The sequence below is a fragment of the Arvicanthis niloticus genome, chromosome 2, assembly GCF_011762505.2.
Source record: "Arvicanthis niloticus isolate mArvNil1 chromosome 2, mArvNil1.pat.X, whole genome shotgun sequence".
Classification (NCBI taxonomy): Eukaryota; Metazoa; Chordata; class Mammalia; order Rodentia; family Muridae; genus Arvicanthis; species Arvicanthis niloticus.
This window is the reverse complement of record NC_047659.1, coordinates 14,168,246-14,196,058: the sequence shown is the minus strand read 5'-3', so window position 1 is coordinate 14,196,058 and position 27,813 is coordinate 14,168,246. Positions and strand designations below refer to the sequence as shown.

Below are 27,813 nucleotides of genomic sequence, written 5' to 3'. Positions count from 1 at the left end.
TTATTCAGCAGGACAATCCATTATGATCTTTGAGCTAAGGTCATTCCCTGTATTCCCAAAGAAGAAGGGCCACAGGGAACCTGGGACTGGAATTTTTTCTCAGATTTAATAAATGGCTTGAAAGTGAACTGTGAACTACACACTGTGCTAAATAAAAGGCCACATGTCTCCAATAATCCATATATAATGTATTGAAAAATAACTGTGTAGCAATGTCTGAATGGAGCACTATACAGAGGCCTTAAAGGGAGCCTAGCCACCATTTAATTGAAGGTTCTTATTATAGCTGGAGTGCAGGAACCTGCCTGGGTTCCACTTGTGCAAATCTCCATCTGTGAATCCCCAGAGAAACCATCTCTCAGGAAATCCATGCTCACTGAAGAGATACTATAATCAGCAAGAGTATGCGGCATGCAAATCTTCCCAAGGGAAAGCATTGAACTTTAAAAGGGATATCAATAAAAAAAGAAAGGACACCACAATGCTTATAGCTACTCTAGTATTATTTGTGGGGAGCCTGTGAACCCCTACTTCTTGTTCTGTGGCTTGTCCTGCAGGGCAGTAAACAGTGTCTGGGAGATCACCTGAAAGAGAGAATCGACAAAAACAGCCAAATGCAAAGGATGATTTGCCTATAGTCTGATCAAATCCTAATTTTTACTTTTTCACACAGGTGTTATAAACATATAAAGGCAGAATGTGGGAAAGGGGAAGGCTTAGGACTGTAGTTTTTCAGGGGAAGTACAGGGTATCACCTGGACGAAGGTTCAGGGAACAGGCCACTATGACAGTCTATATTCACTTGTCCTTATCTAAGTTGGTACTATCTACCAAGGCTACCTATCCACAAGGTCTATGAATATCCAGGCTGATAAATTTCCATGAAGACTACTTGTTTACAAGATCTTATAGCCATCTGCTCAGTGTTTTTCCACAGAAACCAGGACTTTGTGTTAGCAGGCTGACTTAGACCTATGGCTGATTTTAGGCCTTCAGTGTATAAGCAAGGCTGCCCCTGACATCTCCTCCCTTCTCCAAGTATAGAAAGACCATGGCAATTCCGGTCTTGCAAAGACAGGAATAGAAGCCTGACCTCCAGTAATTAAAGGGGACCCTGTAATGGCTCTGATCCTCCTGTCATTGTCCAGTGAGGCATGAGGGCCAGACCTATCCAGATGTCTTTTTCCTGGAGATGAGATGCTTTTAACATTAACCCCTATGCAATCAGGCTTGTCCCTCAGGGAACCCAGAAAGATATTTTTAATTTTTATTTATATTCCCTTGCAGTGCTCAGCCTGGCAGCCTAAGCAAGAATTTAGATACCCAGTCAGAGGGAGTTCTGGGTGGCTCCTCTCTGCTTGGTCTATAGGTGGGAGTCCCCTCTTTTAGGTTGAGTAGTGAATACCCTGGATAGTGTAACAACATTGTCCTGTGTCTCATGGTCTTTCATAGCTAACTTATGATAATGTATCTGAATTGGTTTTGCTATCAAATTATCTACCTTTTGTTTCACAAAGTTAGTCAGCCTATGTAAGGCCCAGAAACCAAAAGGAACAAGTAAAAATATCCCAACTAATAGTCTTAAAATGAAAGGAAGTAGGGTTAACAATCATGAAGGGGTTGAAAACCAATTCTTGTACCAGCTCTCATCTTTGTCCCTCATGTTCTTTTTAACCATCCCTGTCTTCATCTATGTAAAAGCAACATTTGTCTTTAAGGGCTGTACAAAGTCTAGACCTATACACAGTCTTTTCTATTGTAAAAGAGTAAATCAAGTCCAATAATGTCCTTTGCATTTTTGAAGGATCACTTCAGACAGCAAAACAAGGGATTTCTACAGATTAATGATGTCAATCTCTAGTCTTTATTATGAAAGACTCTAATTACAAAACAGTAAAATGGAAGCCTTGCTTTCTGTCCTGTGAGAGGGCTGGACCAGAGCCTCTCTGAGTGAGGCACCATAGAGCAGGCAGTAGGACCTGTGTCCTACATAATTCCAAAAGTGACATCCTTAGACACCTCTCCATACCATAGAGCTGGAAGGGGTGGTGGTCACAGGACCAGGAGCTCCTCTGCCTACAGTGATAGGGTAGCATTGATGGCCTGGGAGGTAGAGCAGAGGGAGAGGCCCTTGAAGAAGCAGCCAGGAAGGTCACTTCCAGCCTGGGCTCCTGTCCCCATGACCTGAGTGTTTGAGATGCAGCTGCTCCACTTGCTGCCACTATATGGTAGGCAGGTGAGAGGAAGAGTGCTGTGTGAAAGTCCCTGGGCCATGGAGGGACCCTGACCTGGAGATTCTGGAAGAAGCTTGGTCTCTGTGGCCATTGGATTCTGAAGACCAGTAGATGGCCAGTTATAAGAACCCAGGTGAGTTGTCCTCAGTGGTCAGTCAACCAAACCCACTGCTTTCCCACCAGACTAGGGATCCATCCTATGTGACACTGGGGTGCCTGGACTGTTGCCCCTTGCCCTCTAAGAGGCTCATACTCCCTTTTGAGAATGAGAGGCTGATGTTCAGGTTCCTAAGGGTCATTTAAATAGGACACCAAATCCTTGGAGATAACGTTGGTCTCACGTGTGCAGCTGTTGTTGAGCACCCCTTTGTGCCCCATATCTCACTCTGGTTCCAAGAGTACCATGTCTGCTTCATGGTTGTTCCGCACATGGGTGGGCCTCTAAACACAGGGTTAGGAAGTTGTAATGAATGAGGGAAGGACTAGGAAAGGGAATCTGAGGTCACATGGCATGATTTGGGAAGGGTGGGCTGGCCTAAATATGAAATTATTTACTTTTAAGTGTTGGCAACATCGGTTCTGTTTGTTTAATAAAAGTTTATTGGGTTGAAAAACTCACCTGTGGGTTATGTGGAGCCTAGGTTTGTAGGATAAGACCCATCCTGGCCCACCAACACCCTCCTCCCTGTCCCTAGGGATTTCAGGCTAAAGACAAGAAAGCTCATGAGAAAACACAGTGGGCCAAGTTGTGTGTCTGACACCTGGAACAGACAGCATTGCCTTCGTCCATGTTAATAAACTGATTTTTACAACAACAACAAAACCCAAAACAATCAAATATGTAAAAATGTGGAGAGAGCTCCCATGTTCTTCCTCTCTATGAGTAATTTACCCTTGTAGCAGTGACTTGAGAGCAGACAATACCAGGAGCTCTGCTGAGGGGTGACAGAAGATTCAAAGATGTGGTCAGACAGCTTAACCAAAACTAGAAGTTTCAGATTCAGTGAGCGACCTGGGCTAAAGGGACTGTGTTGCAGAAAGACTACAAAACCACATGTAATTAACTAGCCTCTCAGCAACCCACCAATATACTTATTGGCACAGATATGCATATCCTCCTTCCCCAGACTCACCAGAAATCATAAGTGAACAGGAAACAATAAGGAGACCTCCAGACTGGAGAAACCATTGAATGTAGAAAAGCTGATGTTTCAAGTGAGACCCAGGACTCTGCTATCCATCCCTTAGGGACTAAAAATGCTTAGTGAGCAGGTTCTTCTGCAGACTAGGTTGAGAGAGTTGGAGAAAGTTTTCTCTTGAAGCCTCACATCTCTCCCACTAACCCTGAGCCAGAGAGAAGCCTTTCTTCACACATCCCTTTTCATCCACTCAGCTCCTGAATAGAAGCTCCAGGAGAGAACCCTAGCAACACTGACATGAAACAGGACTGACAAGCTGCTACTCAGGCTCTGTCACTGTGAACCAAGGTCTAGGCTGGGTTAAGAGACCATTTTGCAATGCAGGGGGAAAGGGAAAGAAAATATACAAAATGCACCCCCCCCAAAAAAAATAGACAATGAGAATCACACATTTTGAAATTTCACTGGGCTCCAAGACTTACAAATGCTTCCTACCTGTGACCTCACATGACCCCTACCAACAAATGAGCTGCAGTCCCTGGCTACATCACTCAAAGCTCTGTGCTCCAGTCAAGGAAGCACGTAAAAGGAACCCCTGTAGCATAATGGCATGTGGGTATGTAATGTGTGTTCACCCTATCTATCTTAATGAACTGCAGCTTGTAGTTGAGAAGGAGGGGTTTCTTGCCAATCATGCAGTTTCCTGAAAGAGGCTAACTCCACAGAAAGTTTTGTAAATGATCACAGAACACCTTGATGAGACATAGGAGAGTGCCTGGATAAGGTGGAGGATGGTCTATGGGCTTGACTCTGTTTATTAGTCATGAGGGCAACCTGCCCCTGATGCTTCATCCATCATACCTATTGCTGCTTGGTACATAGGTCATAGATCTTCACACAGCACCCTTCCATGTTACCTCTGGCCCTGAAGGAGTCATTAAGTCTATGTCCTCAGCATTGAAAGCAAGAAACTCATAAAGGAAGGCAAATAGTTTGGAAGAGAGCCAAGAATCCCTCTGTTATTAATGTCCTTCCCACCAGCTGTGACAAGCCCTCTTTCCTATAGATCATAACATCCACATATGCAGTAACTAAAGCATAGTGTCGTCCTGATACTTGATAACAGGTCTTTGTTTTCCACCATGTATTTGGGCTATAATTCTTGGGTCCAAATTGTTTCAGTTACAATAACTGCTGAAGCCCCTGTGTACCTGGGTCCATGTTTAATGAAGATTTCCCACCCATCTAGAGCATTGTATCAGAATCTTACATGAAATGTGGGGTTTCTATTAGGTCTAGACTGATCTCTTTCATTATGCTTGTTTCCAAATGCAGTTACAGATGAGCATCTGTGGGTCATCAGCTGGCAAGATGTTAGCAAGATTGATGCCAGGAGCATTTTCAAACCAGACTCAAGGATGGTTCACATGTGCATTAAACAGCCAGGGTTCTCATGTTCCTTTGAGAAGAACCTCAACTGCATGGGGTGAATGTAAGTATAAGATGATAACCCAGAGTTAACTTCTCTGTTTCTTTCACTAGAATACTGGTAGCCACCACAGCTCTTAGAAAAGTGGACAAGCCAGACAGTACATGGTCCAATAGCTTGGGCAGGTGTAGTACACTGTGATTCCATGACCTAAAATGTGTGGTTCCACACCCTTTGCAGTAGCTTTTGTTTCATGGGCCTGTAGATGAAAAGGTTTGGAGGTATCTGGAAGTGCTAGTGTTGGAGCCAAAATCACCTGTCTTTAAAGCCTAAAAGATGATTTGTGCAGACTCATTCCAGATTAGAGAAACAATAGCCTCATTTGTGCTAGGAAGTTTTTGTTAGGAGGTTGTTAATGATTCCTTCTATTTCTATAGGGGTTATGGGACTGTTTAGATAGTTTGCCTTATCTTGATTTAATTGGGTATGTGGTATCTGTCTATAAAATCATCCATTTCATCTATATTTTCCAGATGTGTTGAGTATAAGCTTTTCTAGTAAGACATGATGAATTTTTAATTTCCTGTTTTTGTTATGTCTCTCTTTTCATTTCAGATTTTGTTAATTTGGGTACTGTCTCGGTGCCCTTTATTTAGTTTGGCTAAGGGTTTATCTTTCTTGTTGATTTTCTCCAAGAACCAGCTCTTGATCTTGTTGACACTTTGTATCTAGCTCTTTGTTTCTATGTGGTTGATTTCAGTGCTGAGTTTGAGTATTTCCTGCTATCTACTCCTCTTAGATAGGTTTGCTTCTTTTTGTCCTAGAGACCTCAGGTGTGCTGTTAAGTTGCTGGGAGATGACACCAGATTGATTACAAAAGCACTCAGTGCTGTGAATTTTCCCCTTAACACTACTTTTCTCGTGTCTCAAATTTTTGGGTATGCTGCGTCTTTGTTTTCATTGAATTATAGAAAGATTTTCTTTATTTCTTCGCAGTGATACTGGTTATAACAATCCTTCTGTTTCCCTGGATAGGTAGACATAATGGAAGACAGGCAGGCTTTGTGGTACAAGGGGAGGATCTTACTCAGTTGCAGAGGAATGTGCAAATTGGAAGAACTATTGGGATCAGGCAGAGCAGGATAAATCTCATTGATGCTGGATTCTGTAGGGTTCTCAGCTGGCATCGGTATTGGGATGGGTTTCTTATCTATGTCCCTGGTTAGAGCAGATATCCTGGGAGACAAGCAAGCTTGGAGATCCAGTGTCAGGATCTACCCCAGTTGCAGATGGAGGTTTACACCTGAAGGATGATGGAGTTCAGAGAGCAGGAATACGTCCTGAATCAGCTGGGCTCTGTGGTTATCCAGGCTTGGGTGCATATTCTGGCAGGTGTCTCACATGTGTCTCCAATTACCACAGAGCTCTGACATACAGGAGGTCTGTGAGGTGTGGGAGTGGAGCAGGCATGCTGATAGAACTGGGTGGATGTGCAAACTAGAATGCTAGACTATACTTTTTGAGGGTCCTCTTTTGAGTATCTGGAACGCTGTGGCTCATTATCAGAGAAGATGATGGTAACTTTCAGCATATGGAAAAATTCTCATGCCTACAGTGGGCAGGGATAATCTGACACACCCGTGACATGTGATTCTCTTCCCTATTCAGTGGAATATTCAGTGGAATATTTTCAATATGGATTATAAAACAAAAATATGCTCAACTTGTTTAATTACATTCACAGTGTTTGGACTGATAAGCCAAGCAGGAAGGCTGAGAGAGGGCTAAGATTTCCACTTCTTTTGAAACCACTACTTGTTTTAAAGTCCCCACAATGTGGAGATTAACAATGAGTTCAGCAAACAGGGTCCTTGAAAAGTTAGGAGATCTGCTTTGGGTCACAGAATTTGTAAGTGGCAAGGTCAACCAGGAATCACATGATTCTTTAGTACACGTTTTTTATTACTCCTATCCCTAAAAGGCAGAGCCAATTTCAGGGCCTGCTCTGTCTGCAAATGAAAATCCAAGAAGTGATATTGTTTTGGGTGTCAGAAACCACATTAACTGTGTAGCCATAGTGACAGGCATATGGTGAAATGAACTGAGGGTGACAACATGCCTGGGTTCAAGTCCTGGATCTTTTGTTACTGTATGTGATTTTCTCAAGTTTCCTAAACAGTAGCATATGTATTGGTTGTTTGGTATCTTTGAAATATGGAGGCCATGTTGGCTACTGGTTTGCTGCATATAGTTTTTACTATGTTTAGGTATGGGACTTGGACTCCTGATCTTTCCAAGTCCACTGGAGGCTACTTAAGCTGCACTCCAGGGAGGCACTGGGGCACACCCTTGATGCTGTAACTGAAACTCATTCCTGAGTAAAACTGTCCCTGGAAGAAACTGGCATGCTAGTCTTTCTTCCCTGCTGGTCAAGGTGGTCGGCGTGGCACACTCAAGTATTACGAACCAAAAAAAAAAAAAAAAAAAAAAAAAAAATGTTGCTGTCAATAACGTGAAAATTTCAGAAGGAGGAAGTAGAGAAAGTGTAAGTGGGTAATCTACTCCCCTGAAATGAAGCCGTCCTCGGAAATTACTGACTGAGATCTCAATAACAGCATCTCAGGAATTTCATGCACAGCATTCCCAGACTAGGCTGATTAGGAAATGTAAAGAAAAATAAATGCCTGTCAACATTTTCCATGATTATTCTTGTTTTGCCACACAGTACCAAATGGTGTTTTTTTAACTATTTAATTTTATATCATTTTATTTTTTTGAGACAGGGTCATCATGAGTTTTGATTAGCTTAGATCTCGCTATTTATTTATTTATTTATTTATTTATTTATTTATTTATTTATTGTAGGTACATGAAAGAATATTATGATACACACGTGGTGGTCAGATGGTAACTTGGTTTGGCGGTCACAAGAAGCAAGGGTGGAGAGGATTTCAAAATATACCTGTAGCTCTGACTTCACGGACCCTTTTACAGAGTTCTGAAGATTCAACTCAGATTCAACACTGTAACTCCCAAGGTAGGTCTGGGTCTTGTTTTTAATGTGACCCTGGTTCCCAAACTTCCCCTCTTTCTGATATCAGTCTGCTTCTGCCTCCTGAGTGCTGGGATCAAACAGATTTTCTGCACTCCACTATTCTGTATATTTTAATGCTTCTTATATAATTTTTGAATTCCCTGACTTTCATGAGAGTGTAAAAGACCTTTGAAGATTATGTTACCCTGGACTGACACCTTGTGGTAAAATCGACTCTTGCAGCTTCTATTTCTAAGGATGGAAGAAAATCATTAAAAGGAGGGTTAGAGAAACTGCTAGTGAGTGGGAAAAGGCCCACAACCACAGGGAAAAGGGTCCAGTTCTGAGAACCCAGCTTGTCCTTCAGTGTCCCGGTCTCTGGCTAGAATCTTTATAATAAAGTTGATACACAAGAAGGTTAAAGAAATTAGCTCCTACAAATAAGTCTGTACACCTAAACTGCACTCAAATACTTTTATCACATTTAATTATTTATTGTAGGCATGTGGATGAATGTTACTGTACTCATGTGGAGGTCTGATGATCACTCAGTGTGGTGGTCACAAGAAGCAAGGGTTGAGAGGACCTCAAAATAAACCTGTAGCTCCAACTCCAGAGACTTCTTTCCTCTCACCACTCAGTTCTGCAGATGCAACTCAGACTCCAGAAACTGAAACTCCCAAGGTGGTAGGAAACATTTGCAATTCACCATCTGAGCTGGGTCTCCAACCAAAAAAAAACAAAAAAACAAAAAAAAAAAAAAACAGAAAGAAGGAAATAGGGAAGCTATGTTTAATTTCACTCCAAGTTTGAACTTTCTATCAGCTTCATTTTGCTTCTTTGAAAGTGTTTGAAATGTGGGTATATATTCAGCATACTGATACAAAGCCTTCTGCATCCCTTAGAGACAGTAGCCAATGACTGTCTGTGTGTAAGTGTCTATAAACATATGGGGAAATAAATGCATGACTTGGAGCTATGGTTAAACACAGGACAGACTTTTGTTAGAGAGAAGAGGAAATGGAGACAAATCTGCTTCTCCATCTTTTCTTCCCTTACCTTGATGCAAAGCCCTGCTGAGGCTGTGCACTGAGGAAGAACTGGGGAAAGGGCAGAGGGAGTCTTCACCATGTTCTTCCTGTAATCTAAAATGGTTTGGGAAAGAGAAAGGAGGTAGTTGGGGCAGCAGTGGACTAACAGACTCAAGGATGAGAACACAATGAGAGAGGCATTCAAGATGGAAGGAAAAGTGAACAAGCAAGGCAAGGAGTGCAGAAAGGTGAGGTAAAGCCTTGCACAACACAAGGATGTGTAAGGATGTAATTTCAGGTCTCAGCTTGAACTTAAAATTAAAAGATTCTTAAGTCAGAGTCAAATATTAGCTGCCCCAGAGGCACATCCTAGGAAGAGCACATTCCAAAGACTCAAATAAACATTCCAGGAAAAAAGACCCAAGATAGGAGTTTATGAGACATTAACAAGTAAACCTTGGTAAACAGAAGCTACTTAAGCTGACCTTCTTTGTTGTAAAAAAGATAAGGTGTAAATTTGAGTTACTTAGAAACCAGGCCTGGGAACAGAAACCAGGCCTGGGAATGGCTGTTGGAGTTTGGCCTTTATGGTTATTGTTAAGAATTAACTGTATTACTGCCCTCATAAATTTTGTAAAAATAGTATATAAGCTGTCCTTAGCTTTAATTTGGGGTTCTTCTTGCCTGCATGCAAGAGAACCCTAGTATCCTGGTTGTCATTTGGTCATCTTATCATTAATAAACCTCATGTTATTGCAAGGAATCCTGTCCTTGAGTGTCTCGGGGGGAGCATGTTCCCTGGTTTTGTATCTTTAGAGTCCAACAGATGGTCTTTGAGCAGAAACCCAAAATTCTATGATTTTGTTGAATATGTTTTCTGTGCCATTAAACTGGTAATCTCCACCCTCTTCTATTTCTATTATTCTAATATTTTTGATCTTTTCATTGTGTCCTGAATTTCCTGAATGTTTTGGGTTACAGGTATTTTACACTTTGTATTTTCTTTGACTGACTTGTCAATATCATCTGTGGTATCTCCTATGCCTGAGATTCACTTTTCTATCTCTTGTTGGTGATGCTTGCATCTTTAGCTTCTGATCTCTCTTGTAGGTTGTCCATCTCCAGGGTTGCCTACATCTGTGATTTGTCTAAGGTTCTTTTGCTCTTGTGTTTTCTTCTTTTTTTATTTACATTTCAAAATGTTATCCCCCTCCACAGTTTCCCCTCCACAACACACTTTTATTCCACTTCCCTATGCCTTTATGCAGATGCTGCCTCACCCACCCACCCATTCCTGTCTCAGCCCCTAGCATTTCCCTCCCCTGCACATGGAGCTTCCATTGGACCAACCTCAGCTGCTCCTTTCCTAAAAAGGGTCTCTCGGAGCCTGGAGATCCTGTGGTTTACAACCAAGTGTATAGATCACAACACCCAAAGTGTGATCCCATTATATAATTGCCATGATGGCAAACACTTAATGAAAATACACATATGGTCACAACTTATCTTTGATGACCCTTATTGTACTTCATCTTACCTTAACTTCTGTAAGTACTTTTTATTAACTCAATAAACAGAGAAATTATCCTCTCATTAGTCATGATACATTTGTCCTACTCTGACATTTGATAATGGGTCTGAAGAACACAGTGAATAACTTTTACCAGTTTTGAAAAACACAAGATTTCTGGGAGCATTGTTTTTTAAAAATTATTATTTAGATTGTGCCTCAAGAGAAAAGAACTCCAATGCCTGAAGCAATCATGCTAATTCCCCACACTACACAGCAATCTATTCTTCCCAGATAAATCCAGTTCTTCCTCTTCCTCTTCATTTCAGGGTCAAACCTATATAAATACCCTTAGAAAACACTATGGCCCCCTTATAGATTGATTTGATTGATTCAAAAATTGAAGCCGTGGTCTCCTAAAGCTGTGACCTTGTTTAGTAATAGACTGTATGGTGGATTGAATAAGAATGGACACCATAGGCTCATATGCTTGAATGATTAGTCACTGGAGAGTGGCACTATTTGAAAAGGATTAGGAGGTGTGTCCTTCTAGAAGATGGACTTTGAGGTTTCAAAAGCTCATGCTAGGCCCAGTTCTATACCTGCCTCTATGCTTATAGCTCAGAATGTAGCTCTCTACCAGTGTTCCAGTGTCTGACAGCATATTGACATACTATCCACCAAGAGGATAATGTCCTAAACTCCTGAAACTGTAATCGAGCCCTAGATGAAATGCTTTCTTTCACAAGAGTTGCCTTGGCTATGCACAGCACTCGAATATTATCTAGGACAGAGAAATTAGAGACATAACAATGTAAGATGGGGTCTTACAAGGGTCAGATGGATCTGTGCCTTAGTCACTATTTTCATTTTTGAAACCAAATTCCTGACAAAAAGCAAGTTAGGACAAGTCTTATATTGGTTCACTATTGGGTCATCATGGTGTGGAAGATGTGATGACAGGCATGTAAAGCTGCTTGCTCATTTCTTAGCCAATTAGGAGAAGGGGTAAATGGAATTCCAGCACACAGCTAACTTTCTAGCTTTCTCCGAGTCTCCTTCTGAATTGTGTTTTTAATGAAAATATATTTATAACATTCCCTCCTCTTCACTTCAAATACACCTGTGTCCTACTCACTATCAACTACACAGTCTCTTTTTAAAAATTACTCTTGTTATACACAGTAGAATAAATATATAAGTGAAGCCTGATAAGCCCATGTATTGTTGTCTACTTGTTGATGTTTTGTTATTCTATTTGAGATGTCTACTGTGTAATAGATAACCAGTATGAGGGCTTGTCCTGGGGAAAACTAATTCTACTTCTCTCAGCTGCTGTTAATTGCCCACAGCTCTTTATTTATTGCTGGAACCATGTGAGACTACCCCATCCATGTTGGCATGTCAGTAGATGTTATCATTGTTCAGGTCTCATTTGAGCAGACATATTGTTGAGATATCATGGATGTGGCTTCCCTGTGATATCAAGAAGACAAAATCTCACAGCAGACTTGCTAGTCCTCAGACACTTACAACCTTTCTGCCCCCACTTCTGAGATGGCCCCACAGCCTAATGTATAGGAATTGTGTTGTAGATGTATCAAATGGTGCTGGGCAGCCTACAGTCAGTAGTTACTTGCATTTTGATGAGTATGGTCTTTGCTGCAATAAGAAGCTTCTTTAGTAAAGGGTGAGAGCCTTACTTATCCATAGATAAAAGGATAAGTACTCAGAATACAGTTAGGATTTGTGCTGGTTTAGGAAAGCGGCAGTAGCATGTTCCCCAAGACCCATGTCCTGACTACTCACAAACAGGTGGCTAGGTTAACAGTTGTCATTTCCCTCCTGTTGAGCACTCCTTGAGTCCAATTAGACAGTTGTTGGTTACCCCCAAGATATAAGTACCACTTTTACATCTTTGGAGAGAACTTGCCATGTTGTTGTTCACTGGCTTTGTAGGTAGAAGTATTGACTGCTTTCCTGTCTTTACAGCTTGGATTTCACCCTCTGGTACTGTGAAAACTACTCAGAGTGGAAGCTCTGGGTCAAAACTTGCTTGAATTCTTTAAGTCTTATGTTAAAATCTGTAGTATCTTCAGCAATGGGGACTTACCTTCAGATCCTGGGAGGCAACCAAAGGCAACATCTGCTATCCAGTTTCTGACTACCTACCCATAGTGTCCTGATCAGCCTACAACTGATCATAATTAGTGGATCTAGAGATGAGAAGCAAGGTGGATGGAAAGAACAAAAGAGATGTCAGGCTGCATTGAGAATGTTAAAACAGACTCTAGGGGGGCAGCTTCAGTGAGACAGCGCATTTAAGGGGATATCAAAGGCTATTTAAACCTTTGGAGGGTGAGTAAAAGCTTTCAGGTTGAGTGTATATCATTGGCTGGGGCCAGTATGCTGAAGATGCCTCATTAGCACAAGGAGGAATTCCAGGTGGTGCTGGACATGACCTTATAAGGTAAAGGGAAGTTTACCCTGTCTATTTAGCTATATGATCTCCTATGGTGGGCAAATGTGAGGGCATGGATCTACATGCACTGCGACAATTAGCCTTGGTCATTTTCACAATATTAATCTTACCAGTCTGTGGTTCTGTGAGATCTTTCTACCCTCTAGTGTCATCTTCAATTTCTTCAGTGTTTTAGACTTTAGATGACTTTTATGTACTTGGTTAGGTTTACTCCAAAATATCATTTGCTTTTGTAGGCTGTTGTGAATCCAATTGTTTCCTTGATTTCTTTCTCAGAGTATATTTATCATTGTTAATTATGCTGGCTACTTTATGATCAACTTGACATTAGCTAGAAACAATCGGAAAAAGAGAGACCCTCAACTGAGACAATGCCTCCATAAAGGTGGCCTATATGCAACTTTATTGGACAATTTCCTGATTAATTATTGTTAGGAGTGGGTCCAGCCCACTGTGGGTGTTGCCAACTGAAGGCCTGGTTCTGAATATTATAAGAAAGTAGGTTCCATAAGGAGTAAGCCAGTGAGCAATGTTTCTCCACGGGTTCTATTTAAGTTTCTTGCTCCATGTTTCTGCCTATGTTTAGACCATAGTCTTCCTAGTGACTTCCAGGCAAATGAGTTTTGGTATAGAAGCAGAACCTAAACATAACAAGTGGATCATGAAAAACACCTGAGACAAAACATGGTTGCAAGGTGAGCATCATGACAAAGTGGTCATAACAGGTGGTCATCAACAGAGGTGTTGGTGATTTTCTTTAGAATAAACAAAGGCATTTTTGCCATTCTGAAACAGCTAGTACAGAACCATTTGAGTTAAGGTTATTGGTTGAGCATAGCCCAATCGTTGAGATATATTTAATCCTAACCAGCAATGAAAATAATTTTCCTTTACTATAAAATGGTTTTCAAGACTAAGATGGAGGCAGGCTGGGTGATCAATATTATCTAAACGGCTATTTGTTGTCTAGGAGAGATTCGAAAATGTGTGAATTCCAATAGAAGGAGTGGGAGAGAGGATCTTAAAAGAGTTGCAGGAGTGGAAACCATAATCTGAATGTATTGTATTAAAAAACATTTTCAATAAAAAACGTAGAAAAAGAAAGAAAAATATGTCTGCATTCTACTTTCAATTTTAAGTTATAAATGAAGCTCAATTCAAAACTAAAAGATGGCAGATGAAATTTCCAGACCACATGAAAAATATCCTGGCAACATCTACCATCACTCTCCCTTGCTAGTCTTGAACTGAAATACTCACCACCACAGTCCTGTGTCCTCTGCTGCAGGCTCCATCCTCTGGGTTTGTATGAAGCTTACTCTAAACACTGTTTTGATGGTACTTCAACATTATTTATTTACCACCTTTAGGAGAGTTCTCAATTCTGCAGTTCATCTGATAAACCCAATCTGCATTGTCATGCAGGAAGAGACATGAGAGATCAACTCCAACCCTAACAATAAGATATCCAGAGGCATGATCAGGAAGCCACTCTAATGCCCTACATGGAGGCCTCAAAGTTTAAACACTGAGCATGCCTACCCCAAGAATGTGACCCTACAGGTCTCAAGAATCTTTTCTCTTTGGTTGGGTATGATCCAGTGCAGATAATACACCACTCAAGGAAGGACAAAAGTCCAGGCAGTGGTTTGACAGATGGCTTATCCACTTGAGAATTTGTTTCTCAGAGGACCTAAAGAGCAATGATTAACAATCCTCTGTCACTTCAGTTCCAGGTGGAATCCACTGACCTCTTCTGGCCTGAAATCTGGGGACTTGCAAGCATGTAGTGCAAAAACCTACAGCAGGAAAAACACCCATACATATAAAAGAAATAACTCAAAAATAGAAACAATGCCCCCAAAATTTTTTATAAAAAACAAATTTTTATAAAAGCATCAAATATATTGTCCAGACCAAGAGCAAAAAGAAAAAGAAACCATCATTATTATTAGAACAACAATTTAAAAAGGATAAAAAATCAATACTAAAAAAATAACCAACATCTCCAAAAGGGTCTTGAAATTCATTATCTCTGTTGGGAATTCATAAGTGATGCTATATTTCAAGAAAACAAGAGGCATACAGCTCCATGTTTACTGATTTCTTTTATACTCATTTATTGAATATTTTTATTTCTTGGGATGTATTAGAGAAATACACTTGTGTTTCTACTTTATTCAACTTAATCATCTACATAGTGGTACATTTTTAAATAGCGAAATTTATAACAACAAATTTACAGCATGGATACATTTTTCATCATGAAGTTGGGATCCACAGATTTTGACACACTATCCATATCAAAAGCACAATTTTCTGTGTAGCTGTGACTGGCTGGGAACTAATAATGAGGCCTAAGCCACATGCTACTTGAAGAGGTCCACTCCTGCCTGATACTTACATTGTTAGAAGACAGAGAACCACACATGAATACAGAAGGTCTCATGAGGAAAAATTAGTGATTACATTTTTATCCATGAAAATACATTAAATTTATTCAATACCAACTTAAAGTGGAGGAGTCAATATATATAGTATATAAAATTAGTAAAACAACAAATTAATAACATAACAAAAAATAAATAAACAGCAAAACTTCAAATGAAACAAAGAAACCATATACTCAAAGCAATCAAAATTCTAACCAAATCCAAAAGATTATAATTAAACTAAGAAGCATTCTTTAGCTGCAGATTTTACAGCACAGACCTACAGCCTGTTACTGGCCTTGTAAATATTGTTCAAAGGCTGCCAACGATGGTAATAATCTCTTCAACATGTGTTCTCCTTGTGAAGAGTTGTGTCTGAGGGAAATCTTGACCTGGTCTGCCTGTTTGAGCTTCAGGAGGAGTATTTCAGACCTAGGGGAAGAAGAGACAAAGGCCTGTTGGGGACCTGCCCTGTCAGCTATCCAGCAAACACCAGCTTTATTGAGCAGGACAATCCAGTATGACCTTTCAGCCTAAGATCATTCCCAGTATCCCCAAAGGAGAAGAGCCACAGAGCACCTGGGCCTGGGATTTTTCTCAGATTTAAAAAATGGCTTGAAAGTGAACAGTGAACTACACACACTGCTGGAGTTAAAATAAAACACCACATTTCTCCAATGGTCCATATATATTATACTGAAAAATAACTGTGTAGCAATTCTGAATCAAACATTATATAGAGGCCTTCTAGGGAACCTAGCCACCATTGAAGTGAAGGCTCTTATTATATCTGGAGTGCAGGAACCTGCCTGGTTCTACTTGTGAACCCCTGCATCTGCGAATCCCCAGAGAAACCATCTCACAGGAAATCCATGCTCACTGAAGAGATACTATAATCAGCAAGAGTGTGCTGCATGCAAATCTTCCCAAGGGAAAGCCTTGAACTTTAAAACAAATATTCATGAAGGACAAAAGATACCCCTGCTATATTTATAGTTGCTGTGGTATTATTTGTGGGGTGACTTAAGGGACAATAGGCTCAGGTCATAGCAGAGAGCTCAGAAGGGAAGAAAGAGTACACAATCGACACAAACTCTGTGGATCACAAGAATGATCATGGACAGGAGTTCTTTTAAACTAGATCAGAACAATATTCTGAGCTGCTCCTAGGTGACTGAGGCAGAGAATCATGTGGAAGGCCTGAGACCCAAAAATGCAGTTATACAGGTATAGGAAATCTTCTTGGCTCCTGCTATCCCATCCTAGTACCTCATATCTCAGAGACAGCAAAATGATCCTGCATTGTTTGAGCCCAGCAATGGACACACACACACACACACACACACACACACACGTACACACTCACACTAACACATACATAAACACACACACAATCACACCCAAAGACAGACACACACATTCCTGAACACACACAAGCACATGTTCCTACATACAGTTGCAGGAACATTTTAACTTTCCCTGTTCATGTTAATATAAGAGGTCATCCAGGACACTATAAAGCCATAAGAAATAAACCATTGAATTGAAAAATCCTGGAGAGAGATCTCAGCAATTAAGAGCACTGATTTGTCTTTTGGAAGTCCTCAGTTCAATTCCCCAAAACCGCAAGGTAGGCTACAAACCATCTTAGTAAAATCAGATGCTCTCTTCTGGTGTGTCTGATGAGAGAGACAGTGTACTCACAAACATAATCTGAGTAAATTAAAAAAAGAAAAAAGAAAAAAAACCTTGAATGGGACACAAACATAGTAGGCATAGCCTATAGACAGCTCAATAAAATAAATGCTTTTCCCTAATAAACAAAGGATGGAAATATGGAGTTTTGGCCTGGTATGCAAGCCTGCTTAGGAAGTTCCTAAGGCTGTGCACAGTCGGCTTGGTTCCCAGCAAACGCACATGGAATCAGGGTGGACAAGCCATTTCCTGCATCTTGATCACTGTTTTCCAGGGACTCTAAAGTTAGCAGCATCTTCCAATAGGCCCTCCATTTTCCACAGCCTGTATGGCTTTGTAACCAAAGCTATGAGCCTGGACAACTAGGAAATCTCTGTAACTAGGATGCAAAGTGAGACGATTCTTCACATAAGGAGATTCTGTCAGGGATATTTTGTGGAAAATAAGTCTGACTAGTTCAAGACCAAATGGTGGTTTGTATGATCACCCTAGGCAATAGTCCATAGAAGGGCCTGACTACAGTATACTTGTTCACTCCTTGACTGAAGAACATCTGGATAGTTTCTACGTCAGGGCAACTCTGTGAAGTACCACTACAACCATGATTTGCAATAATTTCCTCTGTGGACACCTACTTCTTGTTCTGGAGTGGCTGGGTCAATGGGGACTACAGAAACTATACAGTTTCTGAAGAGTTGGACATGGCTTCTCACAGGGCTGCCCCATTTTATATCATCAGCCATGTCTGAAGTTCCTCATTTCTTCCAGCCCTCCTTGAGGATGATTTTAACTCAAACCAAATCACTTTTGAATGACAGCCTTTACAGAGTGCTACAGATAGAACACAGGGTGAGTGCTTTAGACTACCAGGAGCCTAAGGGGCTGTCTGAGGCAGCCCTGTTCTAGCACCTCATCAGAGGTATGGGCTTTCTGCTTGCTGCAGATGTAACACCAAGCAACTCAGTGTTTCACAGAGTTATACCCAGGACAAACTCCAAGGCCAAAGATAACTGAGTCAAACTTAGGCAAAGTTGGAAAAAATGGTAGGAGGTAATGAGGAAAACAAACTAGGATGCTGAGAAGATGCAATGAGCCACCTGACCTTCCAGCAGGCAGTCACTATCCACCAAGAGCAGAGAGGTGGACACAGGCAGCCTTGTTAACTCTCAGACCCATGGATTTGACACAGCAGCCTCCTACTCACCTCCATGTACTAAAGTGTTTGGTTTTCTTACAAGTGATTTCAATATGGGTAAATAGATTTCCCTCTATAACCAGTTTCAATAGTGATAAATAGATTTCCCACTGCCAATGGTTGACAATCTGACTTTATACCACAATTTTCTCCTTTTGTTCTATTGAGCAAGGTATAGCAGCAGGTCATCCTGCTGCTCTGTTTCATGTTTCCTCGATGCAAAGTGAACTGACACTGACACTGTGGTGAGCCCCACACTCCCAGCTTAGAACAAGAGGCTGATGTTCAGGTCCATAAGTTTCCTTTGAATAGGACCACCTTGGGGCCACCTTTGTCTCATGTGTGCAGCCAGCTGTTGCTGAGCACCACTTTGTGCCCCATATCCTGCTGTGCTTACAAGAGGTACATGTCTGCTTTGTGGTTGTTCCTCACATGGGTGGGCCTCCAAACCCTGGGCTAGGAAATTGTAATGAATGAAAGAAGGACTGGGAAGTAGAAACTGAAGTCACATCATAAGATTTCAGAAGGGTGGGCTAGGCTAAATGTGAAATTATTGACTTTTAAGTGTTGGCAACATGGGTTCTGTTTGTTTGATAAAGGTTTGATTAACTCAACTGTGGGTTATGTTGTGCCTTTTTGTCTTGGGTAAGACCCATCCTGGCAAACAAATGCCCTCCTCCTTTCCCTACTGATTTCAGCTGAATGACAAGAAAGCTCATAAGAAGGCACAGTGGGCCAAGTTGTGTATCTGACACGTGGAGCAGACAGCATTAGCTTCTTCTAAGTTAAGAAATTGTTTTCTTACAACAGCAACAAGAAAACCCAAAACAATGAAACATATAAACATGTTCTTCCTCTCTGTGAGTTATGAAACCTTGTAGCAGTTACTTGAGACAAAGCAATTCCAGGAGCTCTGCCTGGGAGGTGACAGAAGATTCAAAGATGCTGGTCAGACAGCTTAACCAAAACAGAAAGACTGATCAAAACCACATGTAATTAACTGGCCTCTCAACAAGCACATCTATATACATATTGTCACAGACATTCATGTGACTCCCCCCTCCCCACACACACATACCAGAAATCATAAGTGAGCAGGAAACAGTAAGGAGACCAAAATGCAGGAGGAAGCACTGAATGTAGACTGTGAATATCTGATGTTTCATGTGAGACCCAGGACTCTGTAATCCATCCCGTGGGGACTAAATAAAACTTAGTAACTTCTGCAGACTAGGTTGAAAGAGTTTGAGAAATCTTTTTCTTGAAGCCTCACATCTCTCACCCCAACCCTCAGCCTGAGAGAAGTCTTTCAAACATCCCTGTTCATCCAGTCAGCTCCTGAATACAAGCTACAGGAAAGAACTCTAGCAACAATGACAGAAACCAGGACTGATGAGCTATCTGTCAGGCTCTGTCAGTATGAACCAAGGTCTAGGCTCAGGTAGGAGACATGTTGCAATGCAGGGTTGAGGAAGAGAAAAGACACAAGACCTCTACCCCCACCTTTTTTTCTTAAATAATTTTTGTTAGATATTTTATTACATTTCAGACGTTATCCCCATTCTTCATCTTCCCCACCCAGAAACTCCCTATCCCATCCCCCTTCTCCTCCTTCAATGACGATGTACCACCACTGACCCCCCCTACACCTACATGCCCTTGAATTCCCCCCTACACTGGGTCATCTAGCCTTCATGTGACCAAGGACCTCCTCTCCCACCTACGTCTGAATAGGCCATCCTCCCCTACATATGCAGCTGGACCCATGGGTCCAAAGCAAACTAGCTACAGGCCCTGACTTCATCACTCAATGTTCTGTGCTACTGCAAAGGAGGCAGCCACATAGAACCCCTCTAGTACAATGGCATGTAGGTGTGTAATGTGTGTTCACCCCATCTATCTTAATGAAATTCAGCTTGTAGTTGATCAGGAGGGGGTGCTTGCCAATCATCCATTTTTTGAGAGAGTCCAACTCCACAGAAATTCTTGTAAATGATCACAGAACAACTGGATAAGAATTAGGAGAGTGCCTGGACAAGGAGGAGGATGGTTATCTGGGCTTGACATTATTTATGGTTAGACATGAGGGCAACCTGCTCCTAAGCATCCTCCATGCATCTTACCTGTTGGATATGCTTGGAAAATTTGTCATAGATCTTCATGCTGGCCTCCACACATAGCCTCCTTGTTTCCTTAGAACACACTTCCAGTGTAATCTGTTCCTTAAGCAGCTGCCTGTTTTCATTCCAGAGCATTTTTACTTCACTCTTCATATGAAGAGACTCAGTCAGGAGGTGACAGTTCCTGATGCTGAACCACAAAGAAGAAATGGTGATTATTCCCAGGCACCATCCATCTTCCTCCCACTTCTCCAAGTACCATCCCTTCTCATCATGGGCCCTGATCCCCAGACAGCCCCAGACTACAGACCAGAGTAGCCATGGGACCTCACATATAGGAAAATCAAATCAAGAAGAAAGCAACATTCCAGAAGACTTAAGGTACTTCTGAAATCCCTGACACCAACAGGGACTCATGTATCTCCCAGAAGAGGACTTGGGACCCATGATTGCATATATGTCTTTGGTATTAGAGAACCACCTCTAGGTAGAGACAAGGCAAATCTTCTCTAGGAGAAGAAAGAAGACCCAACAGGTACACATCATTCTATGTGTCTCATGCAAACCAGATCTGTAAATGTGTTTTCAGTGCCCCAGAGACTCAAGGTTGATCGATGTCTCCATCAAGGTGCACACCTTTTCTATTTAGAGGATACTGACTTGGGAAGGAAAATGATTGGAGGGGCTCACAGCCTCATCACACTTGATCAAAATGATTTCAAGAGATCACAATCCTAGAGCCTTTCTTTGAGGGAGGAAGCTTCCTGTTTAGAGGCAAACAGTATAGAACCAGAGTCTTCACTTTGTTTTAAAGAAAATGATGGGCAGACACATTCTGTGCCTAGTGCTGGGGAAACAACAGTGTTAGTCACTCACCTGTAGAGTTGATTATTTTTAGTCAACTCCTGGCACTTATACAAGGCCTCACTGATCTGCTGCGGAATGTTTTTGAGATCGAGAGTCACCTGGTCATGTTGCATCTCCAGCATGATCGTCTCAAAGTTGAACCTGTGGAAGGGTGTGGCCCAAGGAGCAAATAATCCCTGAACTAAGGATTCAAGGATTACATCAATTCAAGTTGAATTGTGAACTACCCCAGCCCATATATGCCACAACCTAATGCCTTTGTACTGGGTCCTCTTGGTGCTTATTAAACTTGTTACACTTGATCTGGGCACAGTACAGCTAGGGAACTAAAAAATGGGAGCTGACCTGCTTTGGCTCCATGAGTGGTCTTGAAGGAATAGATCAGGTCTCCAAGAACTTTCCAGGAGCCTGTGCCACAGTCCTGAGTCCAAATCACAGGTCCCAAGTCCTGTGATGACACTTTTTCACCTTGTAGACAAGGTTTTCTCAATTCTTGGTTCTATCACTACATAAATTCCACACTTCAGTATTTACAGGGAAAAGGTTTTCCTGCCTATATCCGGATTTTCTAATGCCCATCAGAGGTGCACACAGAGATCATGTGCTGTGATGCTACAAGTGACCCTCCATGGCCCATCACTATCATTACCTAAAAAGTCAGTCAGGTAAAGTCTCCAGCCCCATCACACTACACAGACTCCCTGGATCTTAAGTGGAATACACACACACAGACATACATAAACACACATACACACACACACACACACACACACATACACACATACACTATCACAATGTCAACTACATACAGTGATGTGACATTATCTCGGTGTAAACTGAACAGAATATGAAAAAAGCAGTGATGACTTGCCAGAAATCCACTCACACTGAGGGGCAGCATATAGAACCAGGTCCTCCCAGTTGTTAACAGGACTAAATGGACCCAAAGCAGCTCCAGAAAATTACAAAAATGATTCACCATAAACACACAGCAGCTAGCATCTCCCACAAAGCAATACCAGTCCAGGCATCTTAAAATGCATGATAAGAGCTCACACACTAATACTGCTATTTCCTGAATGATTCATGCCACAGGCTATAGTTTTCTTTTGGAGGAATCAAAAGAGCTTGTGACCCCATATCACTCCTGTCTGAACTTCAAGTTCTGTGTTGAATATCCAATAGCAAAATGCATTTGGACATGAGGACAGCCTGGAGTTGTAGCCTCCTGTGATATGTGGAAATCTAGGGTCAACAGAGAGGGCCCAAGATAGTCAACTGAGAACTGGGCATAATGATTACCTGTTGTTCAAATCCTTGACATTATAATGTGCCAGGATTCCCCGGAGTTCATCTCTCTCATTACTCATTCTTTTGAGGTCCCTTTTGAGCTTCTCCAACCTGTTCATTCTCTGCTCCTGCTCACTGATGGTGTAGGCTTGGGAGGACTCTTTCCCAACAGACCCTTCAGGTAGAGAAACACAAGGAAACTTGTAGGGAAAATATGACAGGAAAAGGAGAAACTATACTTACTCCCACAGAGAAGCCTGAGGAAGAGGGTATTCTAGAGACACAGTGAATTCCTGAAAGAGCAGGAAAGCTATCTTCAAGCTGGAATCCTCACCTTTGTCCCTGCTCCCAACCACCATCACTAAACATATGGCTCAGTCCCTACTGCAGTCCCACTAACCCTGAAGTGCTTAAGCTTTCCCAGTCAAGAAGAAATTGAGGGTACTGTCAGTTTATATCTGAAGATGTAGTCTGTATTGCTTAGCACAAAAATGATTGACCATAAACACCAGCACCAAACATCTCCCACAAGCCAACACCTATCCTTGCTTCTTAAATGCATGATGAGATACCACACACTACTACACTTATCCCAGACTGTAATTCAGCCCACATTATGTGTGTTCCAGACCAAAGTCTCTGAGACCTTGATACTTGACAAGGGGATTATCCCTCTCTGTTCTTGGCATCACATATTCATGTAACCTACAGGAATCTATTGAGGATGAAATGCTTCAGCACTCTATCCTGAGAGCAAGGCTTTGTTATTCTCACAGAACTCTCTCCTGGCATCCTTTGCCACTCAGCAGGAAATTCAGATCTCTCAGCAAAGCAACTGAAGGCTTGTCAATTCCTGGATCTCTGCGGAAGTAATCATCAGAAATTCTGGACTCTGGGTCTGCCATTGAGAAATGTTGAGGCTCCAGATGCTAAGCCCTTCTCCTGTAAGGACCTGCTCAAGCGCCCCTCCTCCAGGAAGCTTCCCCATGCACTGCCCAGGACTCACTGTGTCTTCCCCAGGGCCATCTCCTTCTTCCTGCTTTACAGAATGCCTTCTGCCTAGGTCTGGTCTCTTGTTGTATTGTACTGTCCCTACGAAACAGCCTGAGCAGCATGGACAACATGACTGCTTGTGAACCCAGAGGCTCTGAAGGAATACCCCACAAGCAGTTGGTGTCTCCACAACACTGGTGACATCACAGAAGATTCTCGGGTTCTCCTGGATACAAGAGATTGTCCAGGGAAGTGACTACTGATGATGTCACTGAAAACTGCCATGGCCTACCTGCTGACCAGCTTGCCCCACATTGACCAGTTTCTGAGGTGCCCTTTCCTGGAGTCTCTCTTTTGACTCAGGGGATACACCTTGGCAACTTTCCCTTCAAAGCTAGAGATTTCTCTCTGCTTCGTTACAAGGCAAGCACTTTGTACGGGAGAGTTTGTTAGGGCCTTGGCATGGGCAGCTCATCTTTGTTAGTACCTAAAGGTCTAGGGTTCTTGCTTGAGGGAGATTCTTCTCCATGATAAATCTACCCTTAGGCACCATTCATGTACCACAGTCCAGTTCCCCAGGGTGTCCTGTTTCCCAAATGCAACAATGGTTCTCCTGCACCTTTAATTTTATGCAAGTTGGATTATATCTAATTATTGTGCACATGCCTTGAGAGGAGACATTGTTTCAATATATTCAGACATGTGTTTCCACAATCCCATTTTTGCAATGTAAACTCCCTTGCTCATGGCAATATAGGAAGGAGTTCAGGTCCAAGGGAATATCCAATTGTAAAGTTTATGTCTCTTCTTCAGAAGATAAAACCCCACTTTCTCCCTTTCTCCATTACAACCAGACATAGTAGGCATCTTGAGCAAAGGTCAACAGGGACATTAGATTGCTGCTCTGTAGTTTCATTAGCCATCACTTCTCCAATATCTACCTTTCTGAGTTCCAGTGAGAACTCAAGAGTTCACTGAGATCCAGTGAAACCTCCATTTAAATGTGTTCAGTAGTTCAGGAAGGACTGTGTTTGGCACTGTCATCTGTGGCTTCTGCCTTCTGAATCTATGGTACAATGTGACCTAACCTCTCAGGTGTAAGAGTGAAAAAATCATGTAAGTCCTTTCCAAATTGTTTGTGTTGTCCTGGGCTACTTCCTTCAGCCACATCGTATCACTATGACAATGACCAAAGGTGGCAATTCTGCAGAGAAACAGCAGGGGATTTATTAGGTAAAATGAAAAGGATTTGGAATAATAGTCAATCCTAGTATAGAAATGAATTTCATTATGTGCTTGTGGTTTTATGAGAACAGCAGGAATAGCAGGGTGATTTAAATCAATGAACGTATGAATTTCATTGTATAGTCTTACTCTTTGCATATATATATATATATATATATATATATATATATATATATAATTTAATTTTGCAAACATAAGTTTATTAAGACCAAAAATAAAACAATGAAACAGGGAAAAACATCCAGGACAGAAATAAACATGAAGTCTTCTTCTGGGTGTGGCTGCTCCTCTCTAACCTCAGCCTTGGCTCCATACTGAATTCCAGACCAGCACTTGCTAAACTCAAGCCAATTAAACAAAAGCCATCAGTTACAAACAAAATGACAACCATTTTCTTGGGTTAATTACCATTACAAGGTTAATTACCATTACTTAGTGTGGTTCCAATATATCACTTAAAGCAATTCACTGGCCAAATGCACAACCTGAACCAACATCAAAAAGCACTATACTTTTAATATTAATAGTTAGTGGCAAAGTTTTCCACATACGAGGGGTCTTTTTATTTTTTATTATTTATTTATTTATTTATTTATTTATTTATTTATTTTTTTCTGAGAAAGGGTTTCTCTGTGTAGCCCTGGCTGTCCTGGAACTCACTCTGTAGTCCAGGCTGGCCTCGAACTCAGAAATCAGCCTGCCTCTGCCTCCCAGTGCTGAGATTAAAGGCATGGGCTACCACAACCCAGGGAGGGGTCTTTTTATAACCATTGTAACTACTTTGTTTTTCTCAAGCACACTCCGTACTGGTACCCAGGTTACTGACTTCACATACAACCCCTATCAACAGTAAAAGTTAAAAGCAACATCAGGTTAAAGCATACCTTTACAATACTTGTAAATCACAGGTGGACGTAATTTTCCCCCATCCTCCTTTGCTTTGATAAATATATAAGGTTTGTTACAAAAATAATGCAAAAATGTTGAAACCAATCTACTATAACTAAGAAATCTGATCAACTCTTACCCAGTATCCAAAGTCAAGATAAAAAAGGCAGGCCTTAACTTACTCCTGGTTCTGACCATATCATTTCTATAATTCTCATGCTCCAAAATACACTAACTGCCAGTCAGCGTCTCCATTAGTTCATAGTCCAGCACTGACTCTCTTGGGGAGGCAAACCTGTCACTTCAATGTCAGTCTCACTGAGGACAGCAGCCACCTCCTGAGCCAGCCTGCAGCATGCACAACTTAACCTTTAGTACAGTCCTAGCTTTTCAGAACAGGTCCAGAGGGGAGATACTTCCTCCTCTTCCCAGCTTGGCACGGCACTCCTGTCTTCTTGCCCCCTGACTCAGGTGGCCTGGAATGCTTCTTGCCTCCAAGGCCTCCTTTCCTTTTCTCTCCCTGACCCAGCAGGCAGGCTGCCCTTTCTCTTGCAGGAAGGTCCTGGCAGGCCCTCTTTTCTCTTGCCTTTCTGGCTCATCTTCCTCCTCTTGGCAGGCTCCTCTTGGACTTCGTCCCTCATCTGTTTGTTGGTGGCCCTTGTCACGTCCAGCTGAGGTTTATTACTGTTCATGATTCGAAGTAGCTCCCCAAAGGGGGGGCTGAAACTTCCTCTTCTTGCCAAAGGGTCTGGGTGTTTTCTCCTTGGGGAGGCGCTCCTGGAAGCTTCCCACTGAAGCTCCTCCTTACTCTGGTGTCCCTTAGGGTGCAGCCCAGCTGAGCTGGGCATCTGCATCTTGTGCTCGCGGGCCAGGTTCCACAGAAGGTTCATCTCTTTCTTGGCCATGTATTCTTTCTTGGCCTGAATCCTCTTTGTGAACTGGTCTTCCATGGGGTTGGCGCTCGCAGGCACCTTGATGAGCCATTACTTACTGTCATCCTGTGCGTGCTTGTAGCACCAAGGCACCGCCACTGGCCACTCACCTCATCCCACAGGAGGTTAGTCTTCTTTTGGGGATGGATGGGATGCCCTTAAGGCCAGTGGGCAGGGGCAAGGGCAGCAGCTTTTTGCTGGGCAGGCATATGGCAGGCTCCAGCAAGCGCACTACCACCGCCTCCTCCATGCACTCCATGGTCTGCAGCTGCCAGTAGCTGGTTGATGAGAAGCTGCATGTTGTCCGGAGCCAGTGCCCGCAGCTCAGCCTCCAGTGAGGGTCCGGCCTGGCGCAGCACTGTCAGGGGATTGTGGTCCTAAGCCAGCAAGTTGCCCAGGTCGAATTCCAGTTCTAGCTCCTTGTGCACCTTGATGAGCTGCAGCTTCTCCACCTCCTCTTGCTCTGCCTTGGCCAGCAGCTCCTCCACTCTCTTGCCATCCATGGCTCTTGATGCACACCTGTGTTCCCTCACTTTGGGGCAACAGCAGAATGTGTCCCTACTACAGCAACACTCTGTATTATATTTCTAAAAGAGATGAATTAATGATCAGAAAGTTTAGAAAAAGCTATTTAACTATCTAGTGAACTCCTGCAGACACAATCTGCTTTCCAACAAATTATACTTCTCTGTCCACTGTGTTTTGTGCCAGTCAGCAATTCAAAAAAAAAAAAAAAAAAAAAAAAAAAAAAAAAAAAAAAAAAAACTGTGTTGAACAATTTGTTGTTTCCACAGGGAATAACGAGAAATAAAAATTTTAAAGACTCAAATGAAGACCACAGATTGTTTCCTATCATGTTCTTTTTGAACCGCTTGCTTATTTAAGTCTTTTCTCATAGCTCCAAGTGTGCTGGAGGAGAAGCTTCCACTGCTGTCAGATGTTCAGGCTCTCCTCCTCATTGCACACAGAATCATCCCCACAGTACCCACAGTTGCCAGTGTCTAAGGATGAGTTCTCTTGTCACCTGACATAAATCATTCTTCTATCCAATATCTTTCTAATCACACCACCCAGAAAGAAAATGGCTCTGTAATTCCTGCATTTTAAAACAGCCTGAGTGAACCAGCAAGAAGAGTTTTCTGGCTCAACATTACATTACAGCAAGTAAGAGAGCTAAATGGAAAAATGAAAATAATTTTGTTTTATGGCGTATATGCTTGTGACTTTTAGAATTGCACATTGAATATTTTCAAACAGTAACTGTTTGGCACCAAAAATTCCTGCCACCTTTTAAATG

General features: G+C 42.0%; 1 protein-coding gene and 1 pseudogene across 1 annotated transcript; both read right to left on the bottom strand.

Moving 5' to 3' along the window:
- Window positions 1-527: 527 nt before the first annotated feature.
- On the bottom strand, window positions 528-22,817 carry LOC117702878 (disks large homolog 5-like). Its single transcript, XM_076928217.1, has 5 exons — window positions 22,793-22,817; window positions 22,471-22,633; window positions 21,178-21,309; window positions 20,305-20,491; window positions 528-584 (listed from the first exon to the last, which is right to left on the bottom strand). Exons 1-5 carry the CDS (start codon window positions 22,815-22,817, stop codon window positions 528-530), a joined length of 564 nt encoding a protein of 187 aa, XP_076784332.1.
- Window positions 22,818-25,966: 3,149 nt separating this feature from the next.
- On the bottom strand, window positions 25,967-27,019 carry LOC143433714 (ribosome biogenesis regulatory protein homolog; annotated as a pseudogene).
- Window positions 27,020-27,813: the final 794 nt, after the last annotated feature.